At 43.5% G+C, this 21,390-nt stretch overlaps 1 protein-coding gene across 1 annotated transcript; it reads left to right on the forward strand.

Moving 5' to 3' along the window:
- Nucleotides 1-6,058: 6,058 nt before the first annotated feature.
- Nucleotides 6,059-15,157, forward strand: ATP6V1G1 (ATPase H+ transporting V1 subunit G1). Its single transcript, XM_006061202.4, has 3 exons — nt 6,059-6,250; nt 10,949-11,049; nt 14,350-15,157. Exons 1-3 carry the CDS (start codon nt 6,169-6,171, stop codon nt 14,521-14,523), a joined length of 357 nt encoding a protein of 118 aa, XP_006061264.3. The 5' UTR covers nt 6,059-6,168; the 3' UTR covers nt 14,524-15,157.
- The last annotated feature ends 6,233 nt before the right edge of the window (nt 15,158-21,390 follow it).

Raw genomic sequence — 21,390 nt, forward strand, 5'->3', positions numbered from 1 at the left:
CAATGTTTGTAATTGTATTCTAAGAACAGATTCTTAGTGAATTTATGCAAATAACAATATCGCCTGAAAATAAGAATATTCCCTCAGTTCAGTTTAGTCATTCAGTTGTGTCTGACTCTTTGCGATCCCATGGACTGCAGAACACCAGGCTTCCCTGTCCATCACCAACTCCCAGAGTTTACTCAAACTCATGCCCATCGAGTCGATGATGCCATCAAAGCATCTCATCCTCTGTCATCCCCTTCTCCTTCTGCCTTCAACCGTTCCCAGCATCAGGGTCTTTTCCAAAGAGTCTGTTCTTCGCATCAGATGGCCAAAGTATTGGAGCTTCAGCTTCAGCATCACTCCTTCCAATGAATATTCAGGACTGATCTCCTTTAGGATGGGCTGGTTGGATCTCCTTGCAGTCCAAGGGACTCTCAAGAGTCTTCTCCAACACCACAGTTCAAAAGCATCAATTCTTTGGTGCTCAGCTTTCTTTATAGTCCAACTCTCACATCCATACCTGACTACTGGAAAAAACATAGCTTTGACTAGACCGAACTTGGTTGGCAAAGTAATGTCTCTGCTTTTTAATATGCTGTCTAGGTTGGTCATAGCTTTTCTACCAAGGAGCAAGCAAGAGTTCCCAAATTCTAGGAGATTAGGTAGGGAGACGGAGAAGGCAATGGCACCACACTCCAGTACTCTTGCCTGGAGAATCCCATGGATGGAGGAACCTGGTAGGCTGCAGTCCATGGGGTCGCTAAGAGTCAGACACGACTGAGCGACTTCACTTTCACTTTTCACTTTCATGCATTGGAGAAGGAAATGGCAACCCACTTCAGTGTTCTTGCCTGGAAAATCCCAGGGACAGTGGAGCCTGGTGGGCTGCCATCTCTGGGGTCGCACAGAGTCGGATACGACTGAAGCGACTTAGCAACAGCAGCAGCAGGTAGGGAGAAAAATATTTCAAACAAAAAGTGATAAAATTATAATCATATCCATCAGCTCACATTTAGATGATCTTCGTGCCTGTTGTTGTGTGAGACACTCAGTTTACTGGAACAGCTGATGACATCATAAGCGAGATTTCAAACTGCAAAAGGTGCTTAGACCCTGACATCTAGAAGTCTTCCTGACTTGCATTTCTCAGGACTAAGACAATAGGTTTATAATTTGCTCCAATCATTTATCTTTATTTTTCTTTTGTCTCCATAGAAATGTATTGCTTACACTTTATCAACCTAACTTTGATAACCCACCTGCATCATTACCTCATGAAACGAACTTAACTGCACTGACCTAGTGTCAAGACTAAAGGAACTGGCTTAATGAGATGGAACAATTTCTACCAACTCAGCTTCTGGATTGCGAAACTTTTCTTTTTTTGCCACACCACATAGCATGTGGGGTCTTAGTTCCCAGACCTGGGATTGAACCTGAGCTCCCTGCAGTGGAAGCGCAGATCCTTAACCACTGGACTGCTAGGGAAGTCCTGGACTGTGAAACTTCTTTAAAGAGGCTTCAAGGGTGGTAATGTAGGGAGGCAAAACTTGCCACCCCAAAATGTCTCTTTAGCATGCAGACTATTTTGAACTGAAAATAGTCAAGGCCAAAAAAAGACACAGGAGGAAACTCTGACCTTTCCCTTAACTGCCTGAAGAATTTAGACAGAAGGCCTGTTACAGTAGTAGAGCTGTCCCCAGAGATGTCTGCGAAGAATATGGGCTAAGTGTGATGGGGAGATTCTCAGAGACTGGAGTCCACTCTAAGTCCCATTGACCCTGCATGGCCCAGCAAACATTTATTCACCAAACATTTGCTCTTCTGTCTTATGTTAATTGCCTTCCTCCTTGAAAGCCCCAAACCCCTCCCAGTAATATCCTCTATTGTTTTCAGCTGAAGATAGTGTTTAAGGGGAGATTTCAAACACTTTGGTGAATTACTGTTTCTTTGTATCTCTCTATTTTATGTGTATTAAGCTTTGTTTGATTTTCTCCTGTTAATTTCTCTCATGTCAATTTAATTCTCAGAAGAACCTGAAAGGGTAGAGGAAATTTTCTGCATCTGCAACACCACAAACTACTATCTCTATAGATTTGTCTAATCTTAACATTTCATATAAATGGAACTGTACAATATGCGGTATTCTGTGCCTAGTTTCTATCACTTAGCATGATGTTACCAAGGTCCACTCATCCTATACCATGTACAATTACCACATTCCTTTTAATGACCAAATAATACTCATTGTAAAGAAATAACATATTCTGTTATCCACTCATCAGATGATGGGCATTGGAGTTGTTTCCACTTTGGGGCTACTATTATCTCTTATTTATATTTACGTTAATTTTTAATTGAGATACAGTTCATATACAATATTATATAAGTTTCAGTTATACAACAGAGTGATTCAACAATGTTTAAAGGTTATACTAGATTTACAGTTATTATAAAGTATTAGCTATATTCCCTATGTGGTATAATATATCCTTATAATTATTTATTTTATACATTGTAGTTTGTGCCTCTTCATTCCTTACCCCTACCTTGCCCCTCCTTCTTCCCTTCCCCCAATGGTAACTACTAGTCTGTTCTCTATACTGAGAGTCTTTTTCTTTCTTTTTTGTTATTTTTACTAGTTTGTTGTTTATTCTAGATTCCATATACAATACCATACAGGATTTGTTTTTTCCCCTTTGATTTATTTCACTAAAGCACAATGCTTTCCACGTCCACCCAAGTTACTGCCAACAGCAAGATTTCATTCTTTTTTATGGCTGAGTAGTATTCCATTGTGTACATAAAAGACATCTTCTTTATCCATTCATCTGCTGGTGGGCATTTAGGTTGTTTCCACATGTGGCAATGGTAAATAATGCTGCTATAAACATTAGAGTGCATGAACCTTTCTGCATTATTGTTTGGGATATATATACATACGACTGAGCGACTGAACTGATATATATCTCCAGCTCTTTTAATTCTACCCTTCTAAACTTATAACTGCTCCAAAATCACTGAAGATGGTGATTGCAGTCATGAAATTAAAAGACGCTTGCTCCTTGGAAGAAAACCTATGATCAACCTAGACAGCATATTAAAAAGCAGAGACATAACTTTACCAACAAAGGTCCCTCTAGTCAAAGCTATGTTTTTTCCAGTAGTCATGTATGGATGTGAGAGTTGGACCATAAAGAAAGCTGAGCACCGAAGAATTGATGCTTTTGAACTGTGGTGTTGGAGAAGACTCTTGAGAGTCCCTTGGACTGCAAGGAGATCCAACCAGCCCATCCTAAAGGAGATCAGTCCTGAATATTCATTGGAAGGACTGATGCTGAAGCTGAAGCTCCAATACTTTGGCCACCTGATGTGAAGAACTGACTCTTTGGAAAAGACCCTGATGCTGGGAAAGATTGAAGGTGGGAGGAGAAGGGGATGACAGAGAATGAGATGGTTTGATGGCATCATCGACTTGATGGACATGAGTTTGTGTAGGCTCTGAGAGTTGGTGATGGACAGGGAAGCCTGGTGTTCTGCAGTCCATGGGATCGCAAAGAGTCAGACACAACTGAGTGACTGAACTGAAACTTATCACATGAAACTGTTATGAGGTAGGAATTCAGCTCCTTCTGAAGTAGAGAGATACTTTTATCTAAAAGTTCTGACATAAGTCTTATGTTCTTGGTGCATCACCTGGTCTTTCCTACAGCCCATAAGATTCTCATAGAAGGGCACAATGGATCAGATGTTCCACTTGGTAGACCTGGTAGATTCAAACACCCTTGTCCTCAGTCGTGTCTGACTCTTTGAGACCCCATAGACTGTAGCCCACCAGGCTCCTTTTTCCATGGGATTTTATTGGCAAGAATACTGGAATGGGTTACCATTCCCTTCTCCACCCAAGAATCGAACCCACATCTCTTACATCTCCTGCATTGGCAGGTGGATTCTTTACCATTAGTGCCAACTGGGATAACCCTTAAACACCCTACCTGACAGTTAACAGGGTTTGCCTTTGGGCAAGTTACTTAACCTCTCTGAACTGCAGGTTGGTCAATAACAAAATGGGGTTAATAACACTACTTCTTCACAATTCAACTTTCACATTCATACATGACCACTGGAAAAACCATAGCCTTGACTAGATGGACCTTTTTTGGCAAAGTAATGTCTTTGCTTTTCAATATGCTATCTAGGTTGGTCATAACTTTTCTTCCAAGGAGTAAGCGTCTTTTAAGTTCATGGCTGCAGTCACCATCTGCAGTGATTTTGAAGCCCCCCAAAATAAAGTCTGACACTGTTTCCCCATCTATTTCCCATGAAATGATGGGACCAAATGCCATGATCTTAGTTTTCTGAATGTTGAGTTTTAAGCCAACTTTTTCACTCTCCTCTTTCACCTTCATCAAGAGGCTTTTTAGTTCCTCTTCACTTTCTGCCATAAGGGTGGTGTCATCTGCATATCTGAGGTGATTGATATTTCTCCTGGCAATCTTGATTCCAGCTTGTGCTTCTTCCAGCCCAGCATTTCTCATGATGTACTCTGCATATAAGTTAAATAAGCAGGGTGACAATATACAGCCTTGACATACTCCTTTTCCTATTTGGAACCAGTCTGTTGTTCCATGTCCAGTTCTAACTGTTGCTTCCTGACCTGCATACAGGTTTCTCAAGAGGCAGAAGAAAGCTGAGTGCCAAAGAATTGATAATTTTGAACTGTGGTGTTGGAGAAGACTCTTGAGAGTCCCTTGGACTGCAAGGGGATCCAACCAGTCCATTCTGAAGGAGATCAGCCATGGGATTTCTTTGGAAGGAATGATGCTAAAGCTGAAACTCCAGTACTTTGCTCACCTCATGCGAAGAGTTGACTCACTGGAAAAGATTCTGATGCTGGGAGGGATTGGGAACAGGAGGAGAAGGGGACAACAGAGGATGTGATGGCTGGATGGCATCACTGACTCAATGGACGTGAGTCTGAGTGAACTCCGGGAGTTGGTGATGGACAGGGAGGCCCTGCGTGCTGCGATTCATGGGGTCGTAAAGAGTCGGACACGACTGAGCAACTGAACTGAACTGAACACTACTTCTAATTTGCCACAAGAAGTTGTCAAGCGTTTAGGACACTGTCATATCATAAACTCAACCCCTGGCTTCCTATCTCCCTCTTTGTGGTGGGAGATGTCTTTGTTGCTCCCTGAAAATCCACATATGTGGGTCTTTTTCTTTAATCACCCTCCACCCGCACCATCCCCACTATTCTTTCCTGGCTAGCTTCTCATTCTTCGGATCTCATTTTAAATATCACTTCTTTGTAAGCATCTTCAGACACCTCATCAACTCCCTCTCCTTACTCCTTCTCAGAACAATCTGTGTTTTTCCTTCATTACTTTACCACAGTTTGTAATTTTCTATTTAGTTGACCTACTCTGTTTTTGTCCATCATCTGAACACTCCACCAGGGACCTTGTGTCTCGCTCTCCTCAGTAGCCTCAGTACAAACGTGGTCTAGGTTTGCAGCATGCCTTCATCAAATATTTACAGAAAACACTCCAATCCTTTCCTGAACTCAGATTCAGCGAGGGAACACATCTCTCCTCAAACCACACGGATTAGTGGCACACTTGACCCTCAAGTCTCCCTATCCCAATTCAGATTCCAACCCAAGAGCCCGGGTAAGACGTTTAGCCTGCCTCCTAATATATTCTGAGTGCCAAGTAAAGTTTCAGAAACGGGAAGGAGTAAAGCAGTGTGCAGAACAGGAGAAAGTGATTTGACCTGGCCCTTCTTCTCTGGATCTCAATGTAAGTTTATTGTAAAGGGAAGGGGGGGATTATTGCAATAACGACGTGACAGAACACCCACCAAGATAGAACCAGACAAATGCTAGGCCGCAGCTTGCTCTTGAGACAGGAAGACGGCGAAGACAGATGCTGCACAGGCGCAGTCAAGCCGCTCCACTCTCCCGCCTCCTCCCCGCCTCTTGCCCCGCCCCAAGTCGCAGGGCCCGCAGCGCAGTCAGCTGACGCGGCGTCCCGGAGGTCACGTGACAGTGGGCGGGGCTACGGGCGCAAGCGCAGATTGTGCGCGTCCGGATCAGCTGACCCCAGGGGGAGATTTGGCTGAGGTTAGGCCGCTATCTGCCGCCTCGGAGTCGCCGCCGCCGGCGCCATAGCCATAGCCATGGCCAGTCAGTCGCAGGGCATTCAGCAGCTGCTCCAAGCGGAGAAACGGGCCGCCGAGAAGGTGTCCGAGGCCCGCAAGCGTGAGTTTGGGGTTGAGGCAGCCCGGCGTGGTGCGAGTCCAGGGATTGCGGCTAGGCCGCGAGGGGTGGTAGGTGCATTAGGACCGAAAAACTGCGGACTGGGCGGGGGAGGGGGATGGTTACAGTCGGGGAAGCTTGTGTGACTCGCAGCTCTCAGGATCCGAACCTCTGGAAGTCTTGTAGGTCTCCTGAGAGCTGCGATGTGGGCTAGTAGATAGGGTGTGGAATCAATAATAGGTGGACGACCTTCTTAGGGTCTGGGAGGCGAATAAAATGGATTATTCCAAACGGAAGTCGTTGTCTCCACCGTTTACCGTGTTACCCAGCCTGGAAGCAGTCCTCTTCGCCACGTCTCAGACCCTCCCTCATTCGCCATGTTTAGTCACTCGGCAAAGCATTATTTGTTCACTTTTCTCCATCTCTGCAGCCAGCATCTTAGTCCAGGACGCCAAGATTTCTGAGAAGCCCGTAGCAGCCTAGTTCATTAATTCCTTAATACGTGCCAAACGCTGTACGCCGTTCATTTGTGGTCTTTTATTGCAGTTTTCAAAGCCCCAGTGAAGGAAGCAGCTATTGGGTAGATTAATTGCGGGTGAGAGGAGGGCTAGAGTTGAGAAATGAGAGGTTACTAAAGAACTTAATAGGAGGATCGAATCTAATTGTTGAGTGGGAGACTTCCTCCTCTCCAATTCATTCTTCTCACTGTAGTCAGAGTCATACATCTCAGTTGCCACTCTGATTTCCTCCTATAGTCACCAGACCTTTAGTGTCTGCAGAATAAAACCTAAATTCCTTAGGAGGGTGTAGGAGGTGTTTTTGAATCAGGCTCTTTCTTTCTTCTCTAATCTCTTAGGTATTGCTCAAAGACACGTAGGTTGATATCACCTTCAAGCCTTTGCACAGTTGGTTCCTGATTGGAAAAGCCTTTTCCTAGTTTACTCTCCTTATTCTCAAACACATAGTCTTCCTTCAGATCTTAAAATTTAGGCAGTAGTTCTTCCAGGAAACTTGCCCTAACTTGGTCTTTACCCCTCAGACTAGGTTAGACCTCCTCCCCAAGTGCCTATGTCTGTCGTCACAGTGCAGTAACCTGTTTCTTTATATGGGTCACTTACTAGAATAAGCTCCTGGAGAACAGGAACTGTGTCTAATTAAACTTTATTTATTCAGTTTCCCATCTGGCAACATAGATGTTTCTATTCCTATTTTACCCATGGGAAAGCTGCGACCCAGAGAAAAATGATATGACCATACTCTGGGACACAGCATAGCTGGGGTAAAAATACCAAAAACTGGTAATCTCAGTAGTCTCTTGATTTTTTTTTTTTTTTAAAATCATAAGATTTACACTCTTCACCCATACTCAAGCCTGGCTCTGGTACTTTCTCAATTAGGGGTCATATGATACTTTGTATTTCATTGAAAGAGCTTTTTTTGAGGGGGCTGGAGATAGGAAGAAATCTTCTGTTCTTGCTCTGGTGACTGGAAAGTTCTGTTTTCCTCATGGAGTATTCTCATCATGCCCTTGATGAGTATTTCCAGAATGACTTCTCAGAGTATGTCTTGTGATGGATCATCAGCAACAGAAGTTGTATCTGTTGGAAATGTGTGAGAATATTTGGGGAAAGTGCAGGAAGAATTACTTGGCATATGGTTAAAAATGATTGAGTGCCTTGGAGGTAGGGGTCGTGATTTACACCTTCCTTTTTCCTGTCAGACCTGGTGCAGGGACTTGTATATCTCCGGTAGCTATTACATAGTGATGGAAAGAAACTGTTTTAAAGGAGTGAATTTATGTCTAATATATATCTCAGGATTTGCAGTAGTTAGGAATAGAATTATTAACACCTACAATTTGAAAAAGTTATTGCCTTTCTTGATCTGTAATCATGGTTGACATGCCCAGTTTAGGAATTGGAAAGAGACAATACATGATGCAATAAAATGGTCCAGCCCAATTTTTCATGAAATCATTGTGTCATTGGAGTGAAACAGCAATGCTGGCCTGTACATGTAAGGCCCTCAAAAAAAAAGAAAAAACCAGAGTTAAAAGAAATTACTTCCTGCTCAAATACTTTTTGGTTTTCTGAGAAGCCAATCAGAATTGAACTTTGATGTTTGCTGACAGGGAGAGAATGGTTTTCTGTGATTGTGGTTTTCATTCTGTCTGCCCTCTGATGGATGAGGATAGGAGGCTTGGGCAAGCTTCCTGACGGGAGGGACTGACTGTGGGGAAAACTGGATCTTCAACAGTTAGAACTGGACATGGGACAACAGACTGGTTCAAAATTGGGAAAGGGATACATTGAGGCTGTATATTGTCACCCTGCTTATTTAAATTACATGTGAGTACATTATGTGAAATGCTGGGCTGGATGAATCACAAGCTGGAATCAAGATTGCTGGGAGAAATATCAATAACCTCAGATAGGCAGATGACACCACCCTTATGGCAGAAAGTGAACAGGAATTAAAGAGCCTCTTGATGAAAGTGAAAGAGGAGAGTGAAAGCTCATTTAAAACTCGGCATTCGAAAAACTAAGATCATGGCTTCCAGACCCATCACTTCATGGCAAATAGATGGGAAAATGATGGAAACAGTGACAGACTTTTATTTTCTTGGGCTCCAAAATCACTGTGGACAGTGACTGCTTTCATGAAATTAAAAGACACTTGCTCCTTGGAAGAAAAGCAATGACAAACCTAGATAGCGTGTTAAAAAGTAGAGATTACTTTGTCTAGTCAAAGCTGTGGTTTTTCCAGTAGTCATGTATGGATGTGAGAGTTGGACCATAAAGAAGGCTGAACGCCGAAAAATTGATGCCTTTGAACTGTGGTGCTGGAGAAGACTCTTGAGAGTTGCTTGGACAGCACGAAGATCAAACCAGTCAGTCCTAGAGGAGATTAACCCTGTTACTCACTGGAAAGACTGATGCTGAAGCTCCAATACTAGGGCCACTTGATGTGAAGAACTGACTCATTGGAAAAGATCCTGATGCCAGGAAAGATTGAAGGCAGGAGGAGAAGGAGAGGACAGAGGATGAGATGGTGGATGGCATTGATCCAATGAACACAAGTTTGAGCAAACTCCAAGAGATGGTGAGGGACAGGGAAGCCTGGTGTGCTGCAGTCCATGGAGTTTCAAAGAGTCAGACACGACTGAGTGCCTGAACAACAGTAGCAAGAGAATGGTTTACCTTAAGTAATTAATTTGGGAAGCCATGGGAGTTGGGAGTGATTGCAAGTGGTATTGTGAAAATGTTGGGCTACTGTGTAATATTCAGGCCAAGTTAAAATTTGTTGGTTTGGGAAATAATCTTGGCTTTGTTGGCCTTGAATGTATAGCTGATGAGGAAGATGGCATGTGGAGTATTGGAGTAGAGGTCAGTTGGAGCAGACCCTAAGTGGGGGGCCGTAAATAGTACTGGAGAAAATACATACCTGGAGAAATACTCCTTGAGGGGCTTAGACACTTTTTGGTGGTTTTAGACTAGCCTCATTTAGTATTAATGTCCTGGGGTTATCACCAGTCCAAAATTCTGTTGTTAATCCGGAATTGTTGCTGCTGCTGTTGTTTAGTCTGTAAGTGGTGTTTGACTCTTTGCAACCCCACAGACTGTAGCCTGCTAGGCCCCTCTGTCCATGGGATTTCCTAGGCAAGATCAGGAGGTGGAAGGTTAAATTCAGTTTCATTCATCTACATGGACTGTGTGGGATTTGGGCAGTTGATATGCAATGAATTATAAGTTTTCTTTTTTTTTTAATTCTTTTTAAAATTTTAATTGGAGGATAATTGTTTACAATGTTGTGTTGGTTTTTGCTGTACAACAGCATGAGTCAGCTAGAAGTATACATATATTCCCTCCCTCTTAAGCTGCCCTCCCAACAGCTTGCTTTTAAGATGTAGAATGTCTTTCACTGAATTCAGATTGATTGCCTAGGACCTCCCACCCCACGTCCAAATTTGTGTATCTGAGAAGTTTGGACAGAGAAACTTACTGATCTTGTGGTCCATTTTCATAGAGACTCTGACAGAAGCTAGAGAGTTTTTCTAGCTGTCTGTTAAACTATGCTCTTCTAGAAACCAGAGCCTCTGTGTTTCCTCACTTAGATGTTTGTACAGTCTTATGTCCAGTGCTCCATATCTGAGAAGAATTCCTTCTCAGAACGTTTCTTGCTTTTTTCCTTGTGCACAGGCATGGATGTTAGTTTCCAATATTACATCTGCTTCATTAGTTACAGTTTAGGTTGACATCCTTTGGGAGCATATTAGCTGCCTCGGTAAGCTAGCTGAGCTCCGATTGTAATCAGCAGTATACTTAAGTGTTTACTTCTCAGGGAGAGAATTCCCCAGATGGCTTATGTCGCCCATTTTATGTTGATTCTTAGTAGTTGAGGTTGAGAAAATATTCTGGCACATTCCAAAGTGTTTTGCATAATTTTTACAGTCTGTTAGTATAGAAGGTTAGAAGGTGGTCCTTTTTATTGAGTCACTTCCCAGTGAAGTACAGTCTAGTCAAGTACAGGAGGCAGGAACCTGTACCATTGGTTAGCTCTCAATTCCCTTTCTCCCTCTTCCCTACACGTGTCTCTTGAGACTGTATCTTCAAATTTTTGTCACTGTTTATGGTTAGAATTTACCATCTCAGTCTCTGCTTCCTCTTCTTCTTGTCTGTTAACCACTTCCTTTGAAAACAGGAAAGAACCGGAGGCTGAAGCAGGCCAAAGAAGAAGCCCAGGCTGAAGTTGAACAGTACCGCCTGCAGAGGGAGAAGGAGTTCAAGGCCAAGGAAGCTGCGGTGGGTCCAGTGAATTTTCATTATTGCCTTAGTTTCCTGAGGCTTCCTTCCTCTCCTTTCCCCCTTAGGCTCCCAAAATAGTCAGCATAGCTCAGCAATTCTGATTCTGGTAAAAATTTGAAAACTGGGTTATTGGATACGTAGGCTGAATCCCTCAGGATGATTAGTTTTTAACATTTGAATTCTAGTCTTCACTTAGATAAATAATGAAATTATTAATAGATATAATTAGATATTAAATATAGATAACTTTATGGAGATATGTTATTTAATATCTATTAAATGTAGATAATATTAAATATCTTTAGATGGTGAACGTGTGCCAGATGCAGAGGATCAGCTGTGAACAGAAATAGACATGGTCCTTAGCTTACAGTCTGGTGGTCAGGGACACTCAGTAATAAAACACAAGTCACGCAAATGGACAACTGAAGAGGACTGTGATGGTCATACACATGAATTCCATGGAGCCCTGCTTTAGTTTAGTATAGATAGTAACTTACCAGTAGAGGCTAGACCACGATGCACGTGATGCATATAATAATAGTACAGAAACAGATCACAGAAGGTGCAGAGGAAGCAGGGGAAGTTCGGGAAGAAGGTAAAGGATGGAAGAGGCTTTACAGAGGGAAAAACCTCCATCTGGACTTTGGGATACAGGTAGTAGAAAACAGCTCAAGCTGGTTTAAGCAAAGTGGAATTTGTCAACCTACATGATTGGAAACCCAGGTAAAGACCGAGTTCATTTTGATCTATGAGCTTAAATAATGCTTTCAGGGCTACTTCCATCTCTCCTCTCTGCCTTTATGGGCTTCATTCTCAAGTTTTTCATTGTGGCCTACTAGATCCAGGTATACACCCTCCCAGGTCCAAGTCCAGATTAAAGGGTCATGCCTCTCTCTTAGTAAGTAGCCAAAGTTTCGTTCATCTTTGCACTCGGCAGTGACTGCTATTTAAACTTAAAATGGGTCTGGGTCTCTTACTCATGAATTGGTGCTGTAAATTGTCAGACTGCCCACAAACAGTGTAGAAATAGGGGTGGCCATCTTGTCCTATTATTGCATTGAAGCTGCCATTGTTTATAGTGATGGTCTCATGCATGAGATGAGTTTTTCTAGCGGTATTCCATTGTAACTGCTTCACTTTTGTGACTTCCTGGGGTTTGCTGTATAGTTGACATATTCATAGAATAGAGGTAGTGGATTTTTCCGGCCCCCCCCCCCCCCACCCCATTGAGTAAGGATTATGGACTTTTAAAACACGGGTAGGCAGCTGAGTCAACCATTATGAAATGCTCCAAGGTATTCCTACAGTATGAACAGCGATAGTAGGAAGAGCCCTAGGTTTGAATCTCTGCCTGTTCACGTGAACCTTTTTGAGTGAAGGAATGTAATTATTAACATATGAAATGAGGTGACAGCAGCTTAGGTGTTGGAAAGGGTCAGGTACAAAAAAAGTGATGCCTTAAGAACCTGATGGGTCACATTCTGATAAAGTAGGTGCAACAGTTAACAATGAGAAGACAGTAAAATGAAAGTTTATCACTCTGTGTGAAATTGTAAATAGAAACTGAAGAGGTAAGACATCTGTGCACCAAAATTTCAAGCAATAAAACAGCAACAGTGAGAGGATAGTTCCCCTTTCACCCAGACCTGCAGTCCTCAGAGATAACCACTGTTAACAGTGTCTTGTGTATTCTTCTAGAATGTTTATATTTGAATGAACAGATGTCATGTGTTCATAATACTGGTGAATCCACTGCTGAAGTGCTAAAACATTAACTAGTTATAGTAAAACTGTATATTCCTCCTAAATTGCATCTCCCTAGTGTTAAAATACAGAGACATTACTTTGTCAACAAAAGTTCCTCTAGTCAAGGCTATGGTTTATCCAGTGGTCATGTATGGATGTGAGAGTTGGACTATAAAGAAAGCTGAGCACCGAAGAATTGATGCTTTTGAACTGTGGTGTTGGAGAAGACTCTTGAGAGTCCCTTGGACTGCAAGGAGAGCCAACCAGTCCATCCTAAAGGAGATTAGTCCTGGGTGTTCATTGGAGGGACTGATGTTGAAGCTGAAACTCCCAATACTTTGGCCACCTGATGCGAAGAGCTGACTCATTGGAAGAGACCATGATGCTGGGAAAGATTGAGGGCAGGAGGAGAATGGGACAACAGAGGATGAGATGGTTGGATGTCATCACCAACTCGATGGACATGGGTTTGGGTAGACTCCGGGAGTTGGTGATGGACAGGGAAGCCTGGCGTGCTTCGGTTCATGGGGTCACAAAGAGTTGGACATGACTTAGTGACTGAACTGAACTGAGTGTTACTTTTTAAGAGGTTTTGTTTTATTTTAAATACCACATATATCTCTCTTTTTAAAACTGCACTAGGAGATACTACTAACCACGAGGCCTCAGTGGTTGGGTCTTCAGGTTCATTCCAGTCTCTGGTTAAGGCTGCACATTAGACCCTAGAGACATGTGACTGTGTCCCTCTCCGGGATAATTTCCCAGGAGTGGAAATGCTGTGAGGTTTGTTTACCTTTTGTTCAGTGTTGAAAAGTCAGCCACCCAAGTGACTGTATCAGCTTCTGCTCCCACAAATCATGGGAACACTGACTTCTCACATGCTCTTTGGTCACAATGTTACATTTCCTGCTGCTGATTATTATATTTATGATGAAACTGGGTTTCTTCAAAAGCCTGAAGTCCGTCAGTTACAGTCACTTAGTCATGTCCGACTCGGCGACCCCATGAACTGCAGCACGCCAGGCTTCCCTGTCCATCAGCAACTCCCAGAGCTTGCTCAAACTTGTCCATCGAGTCGGTGATGCCATCCGGCCATCTCATCCTCTGTCGTCCCCTTCTCCTCCCGCCTTCAATCTTTCCCAGCCTCAAGGTCTTTTCCAGTGAGTCAGTTCACATCAGGTGGCCAAAGTATTGGAGTTTCAGCTTCAGCATCAGGCCTTCCAGTGAATATTCAGGACTGTTTTCCATTAGAATTGACTGATTGGATCTCCTTGCAGTCCAAGGGACTCTCAAGAATCTTCTCCAATAACACAGTTCAAAAGCATCAATTCTTTGGTGTACAGCTTTCTTTATAGTCCAACTCTGACCTCTATACATGACTATTGGAAAAACCATAGGTTTGACTAGATGGACCTTTGTCGGCAAAGTAATATCTCTGTTTTTTAGTATGCTGTCTGGGTTGGTCAGGAAGCTGCTTATTAAAAGTCCGAAAGCTGCTTATTAAATGTTCATCCTGATGTTCCCTCTGTTGTCATTCCCCGAATCCAGGCTCTGGGATCCCATGGTAGCTGCAGCACTGAAGTAGAGAAGGACACCCAGGAGAAGATGACCATCCTTCAAACCTACTTCCAGCAGAACAGGGATGAAGTCTTGGATAACCTCTTGGCCTTTGTCTGCGATATCCGGCCAGAAATCCATGAGAACTACCGCATAAATGGATAGAGGCAGAAGAAAAGTGCCTATTCCGTGGATTGGCGTTTTGAATGCCTTCATGGAACATGAGGCTTCATTTAGCAAGGCTTGAGTTATATCTTATGAAAAGGCATTAAATTATTTCTGTATATTATATAGTAGGTCCCTTCACTTTTTGCAGAATCGCTAACGTAGATTCTTTGTACAGGCTTGGAGCTTATCCAAAGATTGTATCTTTTTACCTCATATTTCTTAGAAATTTAATGGATATATGTTATCTGTTTTCTATGCCTTTTCTCTCAAGCAGCATATTATCAACACTGACTTTTTCTTTCTTAGATAGTTTTTTAAAACCCAATTTTCTTAAGAAAGAAAGGGATTAAAACATTTTTTTCCCTAAATCTTTCTTGAAGGTCAGGGGCTTTATCTATGAAAAAGTAGTAAATAGTCATTTGTAACCCATGTGAAACAGCAGCCAGCCTTAAAATAGTCCTTTCCAACTAAGGGTTAGAACAATGGGTCCTAGTGTTGGGCTGCTGTTAGTTTCTCTTATTCACACTTACTAGGTGGTAGAATTCACTAACTTGTTACATGTTACTACTTGTGTACTGATACTGTACTGATAATCATTTAAAAGTAAAGACTGTTGTGCGTTTTCCTCCTCTCAGCTGCGTGCTCTTTGATAATGCAAAATGTGCTTTGACCCAGATGTTCTGCAGAATTTCACTAAGGAAGTTAGATTAGTACATGCATCACACACACATTTGCGCGAGAAAATATTCATGGTATGCACTTTAGCAGGAAGGAAATCACATGTGACTTCATCCAGCAACTGTTTTGAAAAACAGCAGTCAACTAGTAAGTCTGAAGTTTGCCTTTTCTCGAGAGCCCCCTGTTCTGGGGCAGCCTTGTATTTCCTTACTGGTGGGCTAAATGCTTAGTGTGGAACCTAAGGGAACTTCACACTAGCACTTAAGAATTAAATGCCCCCAACCCACTGTAATGGAAACGGTAATGGCAACCCACTCCAGTACTCTTGCCTGGAGAATCCCATGGACAGAGGAGCCTGTGGGCTATAGTCCATGGGGTCGCAAGAGTCAGACATGACTTAGTGACTAAACCACCATCGCCAACCCACTGTAAACTGATAGTCTTTGGCGGGCAAGATAATTTCTGGTAGGTGGAAACAATTGAAAGAACATCATCCTGAAACTAAAGGAGAATGACCTTTTAAAAATGTATTATTTTTGTTTACCCCGCATGGTTTGTTCTCTGGGCACTTCCGTCTTCAGTTGTTGGTCCCTTTTTATAGAGTTCCTCATAAGAACTTTCTATATGAGCTTTACTATTTTTTGGTGTTCAAGCATTCCAGTAACTGTCAGGTGAGCAGTGCTGACCAGATTGGAGTCCCATCCTCTGCCTGCTTGACCTTGATTATCATGGGACATGGTCCTTCTCGAGCCATTTTCTCAGCCTCCGTTTTGCAGCAGCGTGCTGCCTTGCTTTCCAGTCTCTTGCTGGTTCGTCCCCTTCTCCTGAAGTCTTGTTCTTGGATGTTTCTACATCCATTTCCTTGTTGAGACCATCTATATTTCGTGGCTCTACTATCATCTATATTGAAGACCCAAATTTGTATCTCCAACTGAAGACCCAAATTTATATCTCCCAACTTACCTCCCCCGAACTCAGAATTCTCAGATTGCTTATTTGATGCTTTGCTTTGACATCTGATAAGCATCTCCACCCTAACTAATGTGTCCCAAATAGTACCTGGATTTGTTAGGGCTTTACTCCTGGTATGGTTAAGGAGAGCAACTCCAAGCCTCTACCTAACTGCAGATACAGATTTCCCAAACTGGAGGACTATCAAGGAGGAACGTCGTGTGTCCACTAGTTAAGACCCAGTATCTTCAACTTGGTGTCCGCCAGTATTTTCACCCTGAATCTGTAGTGTTGTACTTACCTGACTGCTTGACTCTTAACCTTCCACTTAACCAGCTGAATGTCCCTAACATAACAAGCAAAAGGGGTGTAATCTAGGCTCACAAGATAAGACACGAACAGAGCTTGGCGTGTGAACTGAGGGACAGGAGCCTAAAGAGACTGAAGAAGGAACTGAAGTAAAGTGAGCAGAAAAATACTTGGCTGTAAGGGGAGAGAGGAAATGGGTGCCCAGTGGCTGTTGGGGGAGGTGGTTTGAGGAAGGTGATGGCAGGTTTAAATGCTTGTGGGTGAGGGGACAGAAGGAGGGAGACTGGAGAAGATGTTCCCGGGTGGGGAGAGAGCCCTGAGGGGTCTGGAGGCCAAGAGACTGTTTGGCAATCTTGGTTGTCAACCTTGACTGTACCCAGCAAAAATGGTGCCTGCCCCGGTCCCTCCCAGGCAGTGGAACTGGTCTCTGGGAGTGGGGCCTGGAGTAACATTTTAAAAAATTTCCCTTTGGGGACTTCCTTGGTGGTCCAGTGGTTAAGACCCCACACTTCTAATGCAGGTGGTGTGGCTTTGATTCCTGGTCAGGGACTAAGGTCCTGTGTGCCAGCTGGGAAGTGTGACCAAAAATAAATTTCCCTTTGGAGGTGTGATGAGAAAGTAGCATCTGGTAGGTTCTTCAACCTCAAAGACAGGCAGATATGTTGGTTCTGATGTAGAATGAACCTCAAGACATGCCAAACAGTGTGTGGTTGGTTCTTATTGAGCATGAAAAGCTAAACACACCTGCATTTCCATATGCAGAGTGTATGACTGGTGGTTATATGCTGCTGGTTAATAGTGACTATCTCAGAAGGTCTCAGCTGTGGGAGAGTTACTTTTAGTACATTTACCCATTGGGGTGTTCAGCGGTGTCCTTGACCTGTACCCAGTGGCTGCCAGTAGTAACCCCTTCAGTGTAATGACCAAAAATACCTCCAGACATTGTCAGATGTCCCCTGGGGGCCAAAACCACCCAGCTGACAACCACTTAATGACAGGAGAATTACTGAACGTACCACACGATTCCTGGGACCTTGTACGCACCAACGAGTATTTCCTAATTTTCTAAAATTTGCTTCTTTTCTCATCCTTGATTATATCAAGTCTAATAATAGCTCTAAATGGTACGGATTGGATGTTCTCTGACGTCTCAATGGCTTAATACAACAAAGATTTATTTTTTATAATGTCTGATACAGGTTGGGGGACCAGGCAGCTGTCCTCCATATGGTGACACAGTGATTCCGATTACTTCCACTTTGTGGCTCTATCATTTTAGCACATGGTTTCCATGATCCCTGAGACAAGGGAAGGAAAAGTTAGCAAACAGGCAGCTCTATGCTTTGGTCCTGAAATAATATGTAACAATTGTTTTCAGCTCATTTATGCATGTCAGGCCCAGGAGCAAACCTGACTGCTAGGGAGGCTAAGAAATAACCAACCTGTGGTTATTTGGTGAGTAAAAACTCTCTGCTGCAAGTACTAGCTAGCTTCCTCCATGCCAGCTAGTGACCATGTGATTTCTCAATGAGCAGTAATATTTTGAAAGACATCTTTTTTTCTCTTGAGTAGCAGGCCTGAACAGTGGGTTTAAAATATTCAGTAAACCATGTTGTAAACAAATGTGCTGTCACCCAGACTTTGCTGTTCCATTTATAGAGCACAGGCTGAGTAGATGTAGCACAATTCTTAAGGGTCCTAGGATTTCTAGAATGGTCAATGAACACTGGCTTCAACTTCAAGTCACCAGCTGCATTAGCCCCTAGTAAGAGAGAACCCGTCCTTTGGAAGATTTGAAGCCAGGCACTGGCCTCTCTGGCTATGAAGGTCCGAGATGGCATCTTCCAAGAAAAGGCTGTTCTGTCTACACTGAGTGTTGTTTAGTGTAGCCACTTCCACCCATTATCTTAGCCGTATCTTCTACATAATCTGCTACAGCTTCTACATCAATTCATATATTACGGAGATAGCTTCCTTCCTTAAACCTCATGAACCAATCTCCACTAGCTTCAAAGTTTTCTTCTGCAGCTTCCTCACCTCTGTCATCCTTCACAGAATTATAGAGTTAAGGCCTTGCTCTGGATTAGGTTTTGGTTTAAGGGGATGTGGCTGATCTTCTATCCAGACCACTCCAACTTTCTCCAGGGAGTTGCCTGGTGGTTTAGCGGTTTGGACTCTGCACTTCCACTGCAGGGGGGACCTGGGTTCGATCCCTGGTTGGGGAACTAAGATCCTGAAAGCCATATAGTCAATAAAAAAAAAAAAAAGCAACATTCTCCAGTTAGCAGTAAGGCTGCTTTGTTTCTTATCAATTCGTGTGTTCATTGGAATAGCACTTTACTTTAAGAACTTTTTCTTTGCATTCACAAGTTGAAAACTGGCACAAGAGGCCTACCTTTCAGCCTATCTTGGCTTTCAGTGTGTCTTCCTCACTAAGCTTAATCATTCCTGGGTTTTGACTTAAAATGATAGACGTGCAACTCCCCCTTTCATGTGAATACTTAAGAGGCCACTGTAGGGTTATTTACCTCCCTAATTTCAATATTGTGTCTTGGGGAATAGAAAAGTCCAAGGAAAGGGACAGAAATAGGGAACACCTGTTCAGTGGAACCATCAAGACACACATTTATTAATTTTGCCATCTTATATGGGCCTGGTTCTTAACACCCCAAAACAACAGTAACATCAGAGATGATCACCGTAACAAATATCGTAACAAAAAGTTTGAAATACTACGGGAATTAGCAAAGTGTGACACAGAGACCTGAAGTGAGCAAGTGCTATTGGAACAATGGTGCCAATGGACTTGCCTGACGCGGAGTTGCCACAAACCTTCAATTGGGGAATAAAAGGGACTATCTCTGAAGCTCAAAAAGATGCAGCCCAATAAAAAGAGGCATCTTGTGGGCAGATGTTTAGGAGCAGGAGAAGCACATTGTTTACTGAAAGATTTGGTCAGTAATTCAGGGAGAGAATGCTGCCGAATCATATCAACATCTATCTTCTTTGGCTTTTAAGAAATTTCAAATTACACTGACTGGCTCCTGGGTCAAGTGTGAATTCAAGGCCATGTCTGTGGAGATGGGGATGAATGGGCTTGGAGAATTGGGGCAGACAATTCCTTTTTTTTTTCCTTTTTGAAAATAAAAGGGTAGAGTGGCAGCATTTTAGACCAGATGACAGCTGTTGAAGATAAGAGTAGAAGAGAAACTACGCTGGTGGTTCTGAGATCACGACTGGGTTGTCTACTGTGTCTTACAGGGTTTTTAAAATTATGAAGACGGGACAGTTGAAATTTCTCATTAAAAGCCAGATCACCTTCAGTTGCCTTTCCCTCCCCTCCCCTTCCCAACCAGATGCCAGTCCTCCCTTTTCAGGCCCTGCCCCACCTCGTTCCCTTTGTACCTGTCCGTGCGCTTGCCTCTTTACCCACAGTGTCAAGACAGATCCCTGACCCCGCAGGTGACTGGCAGCCTTATGGTGAAAATTCAAAGTATCTCTGCTGGTTTTGACCCAGTTTCCTGACAGATAGCATATGACTTGTGTATCTGCACGCTGCTGACAGGGATGGTGGTGTGTTTAGCCCCAAGCTCTCACATGCATATCTTGTAGTGGAGAACTCACTGAGAGATGTGACTCCAGGATCTAGAATCAATGTAGTGGAGCCAGGAGCAATAGAACTTTCTGTGGGACTTGCTTGTGGAAATACTTTTTTCAGAGAGCTCTAATGAGTGGCTAAGCCTAAGACTTGAACCCAAGTCTGTCTGACGTCCAGCCTGAATTGCTGTATAGTTTAGATCAGTGTGTTCAGGCCATGGCCGTGTTTCAAGCAATGCGTTTCTAAAAGAGAAAGTCAGTGACTCTACAACTGGCAGACCAGTCCCAAAAACAAGATCTAATTTTTGATCTTTGCCTTTTTACTTACTTATCCCATGGCTCTGAGGTGCTCTCCTGTACTGTCTGCTGCCACACGTGAAAATTCTGCCAGGCTGAGAAGAAGTTCCTTTTTGCTTCACCAAAGTTGCCAGATAGTTGGCAGCTGGCCTTCAGACACGGGCCTATAACTCTCACCCACATGACGGAACAGAATGGGGCAAGTGCTGAGTAAGGGTGGCTTTGGCTGGGGTTTGTGGTTATTTGGATTTATCTGTAGTTGAAGCCCTGATGAGTTCATTCATAGCCATTCATTCACCAGTTCAGACGCGTGTAACCCTACTGGGGGCCCACTCTTGAGCATGGGCAGAAACAGCCCTGTGCCCCAAAGGTTGATTCTCTTTTTGGGAAAGGGGATCTTGAACAATGACCGTAGTGTGTGCCAGGTGTGGCCACAGATTAATCAAGAGTGACTGTGAGAACGCGGGACTGGCCTGGGCTCAGGACAGGAGAGGGCTCCTAGAAGAAGGGCCCTTTCAGCTGAGGTCTGAGAATGTGTCAGTTAACCAGGCCAGGAGGTGGGGATGAGGTTTGAGGCATCTCTCCCAGAAGGAGAAGGATGGCAACCATTGAGAACCGAAACTGAGAGAGCAAGGGTGTAGGAGGAACTGAGAGATGGGTCAGTGTTCTTGGAGCTTAGGGTTTTCAGAGCTTATCAGTCACCTTTCACTGGATTTCACTGGATTTTGGACTTCCCAGGTGGCTCAGTGGTAAAGAATCTGCCTGCCATTGTGGGAGACATAAGAGTCATGGGTTCGATCCCTGGGTTAGGAAGATCCCCTGGAGGAGGAAATGGCAACCCGCTCCAGTATTCTTGCATGGAAAATCCTGTGGACAAAGGAATGCGGGCTACAGTCCACGGGGTTGCAAAGAGTTGGACATGACTAAGCATGCATGCACTGGATTTCATTCATTTTTCTCCATTCTCCACGGAGCCCCGTCCCCTCACACTGGAGTGCCAGGCCTTGCCATGTGCTGTGGTTCTGGAGATGC

This window comes from Bubalus bubalis, chromosome 3 (assembly GCF_019923935.1).
Source record: "Bubalus bubalis isolate 160015118507 breed Murrah chromosome 3, NDDB_SH_1, whole genome shotgun sequence".
In the NCBI taxonomy this organism is placed as follows: Eukaryota; Metazoa; Chordata; class Mammalia; order Artiodactyla; family Bovidae; genus Bubalus; species Bubalus bubalis.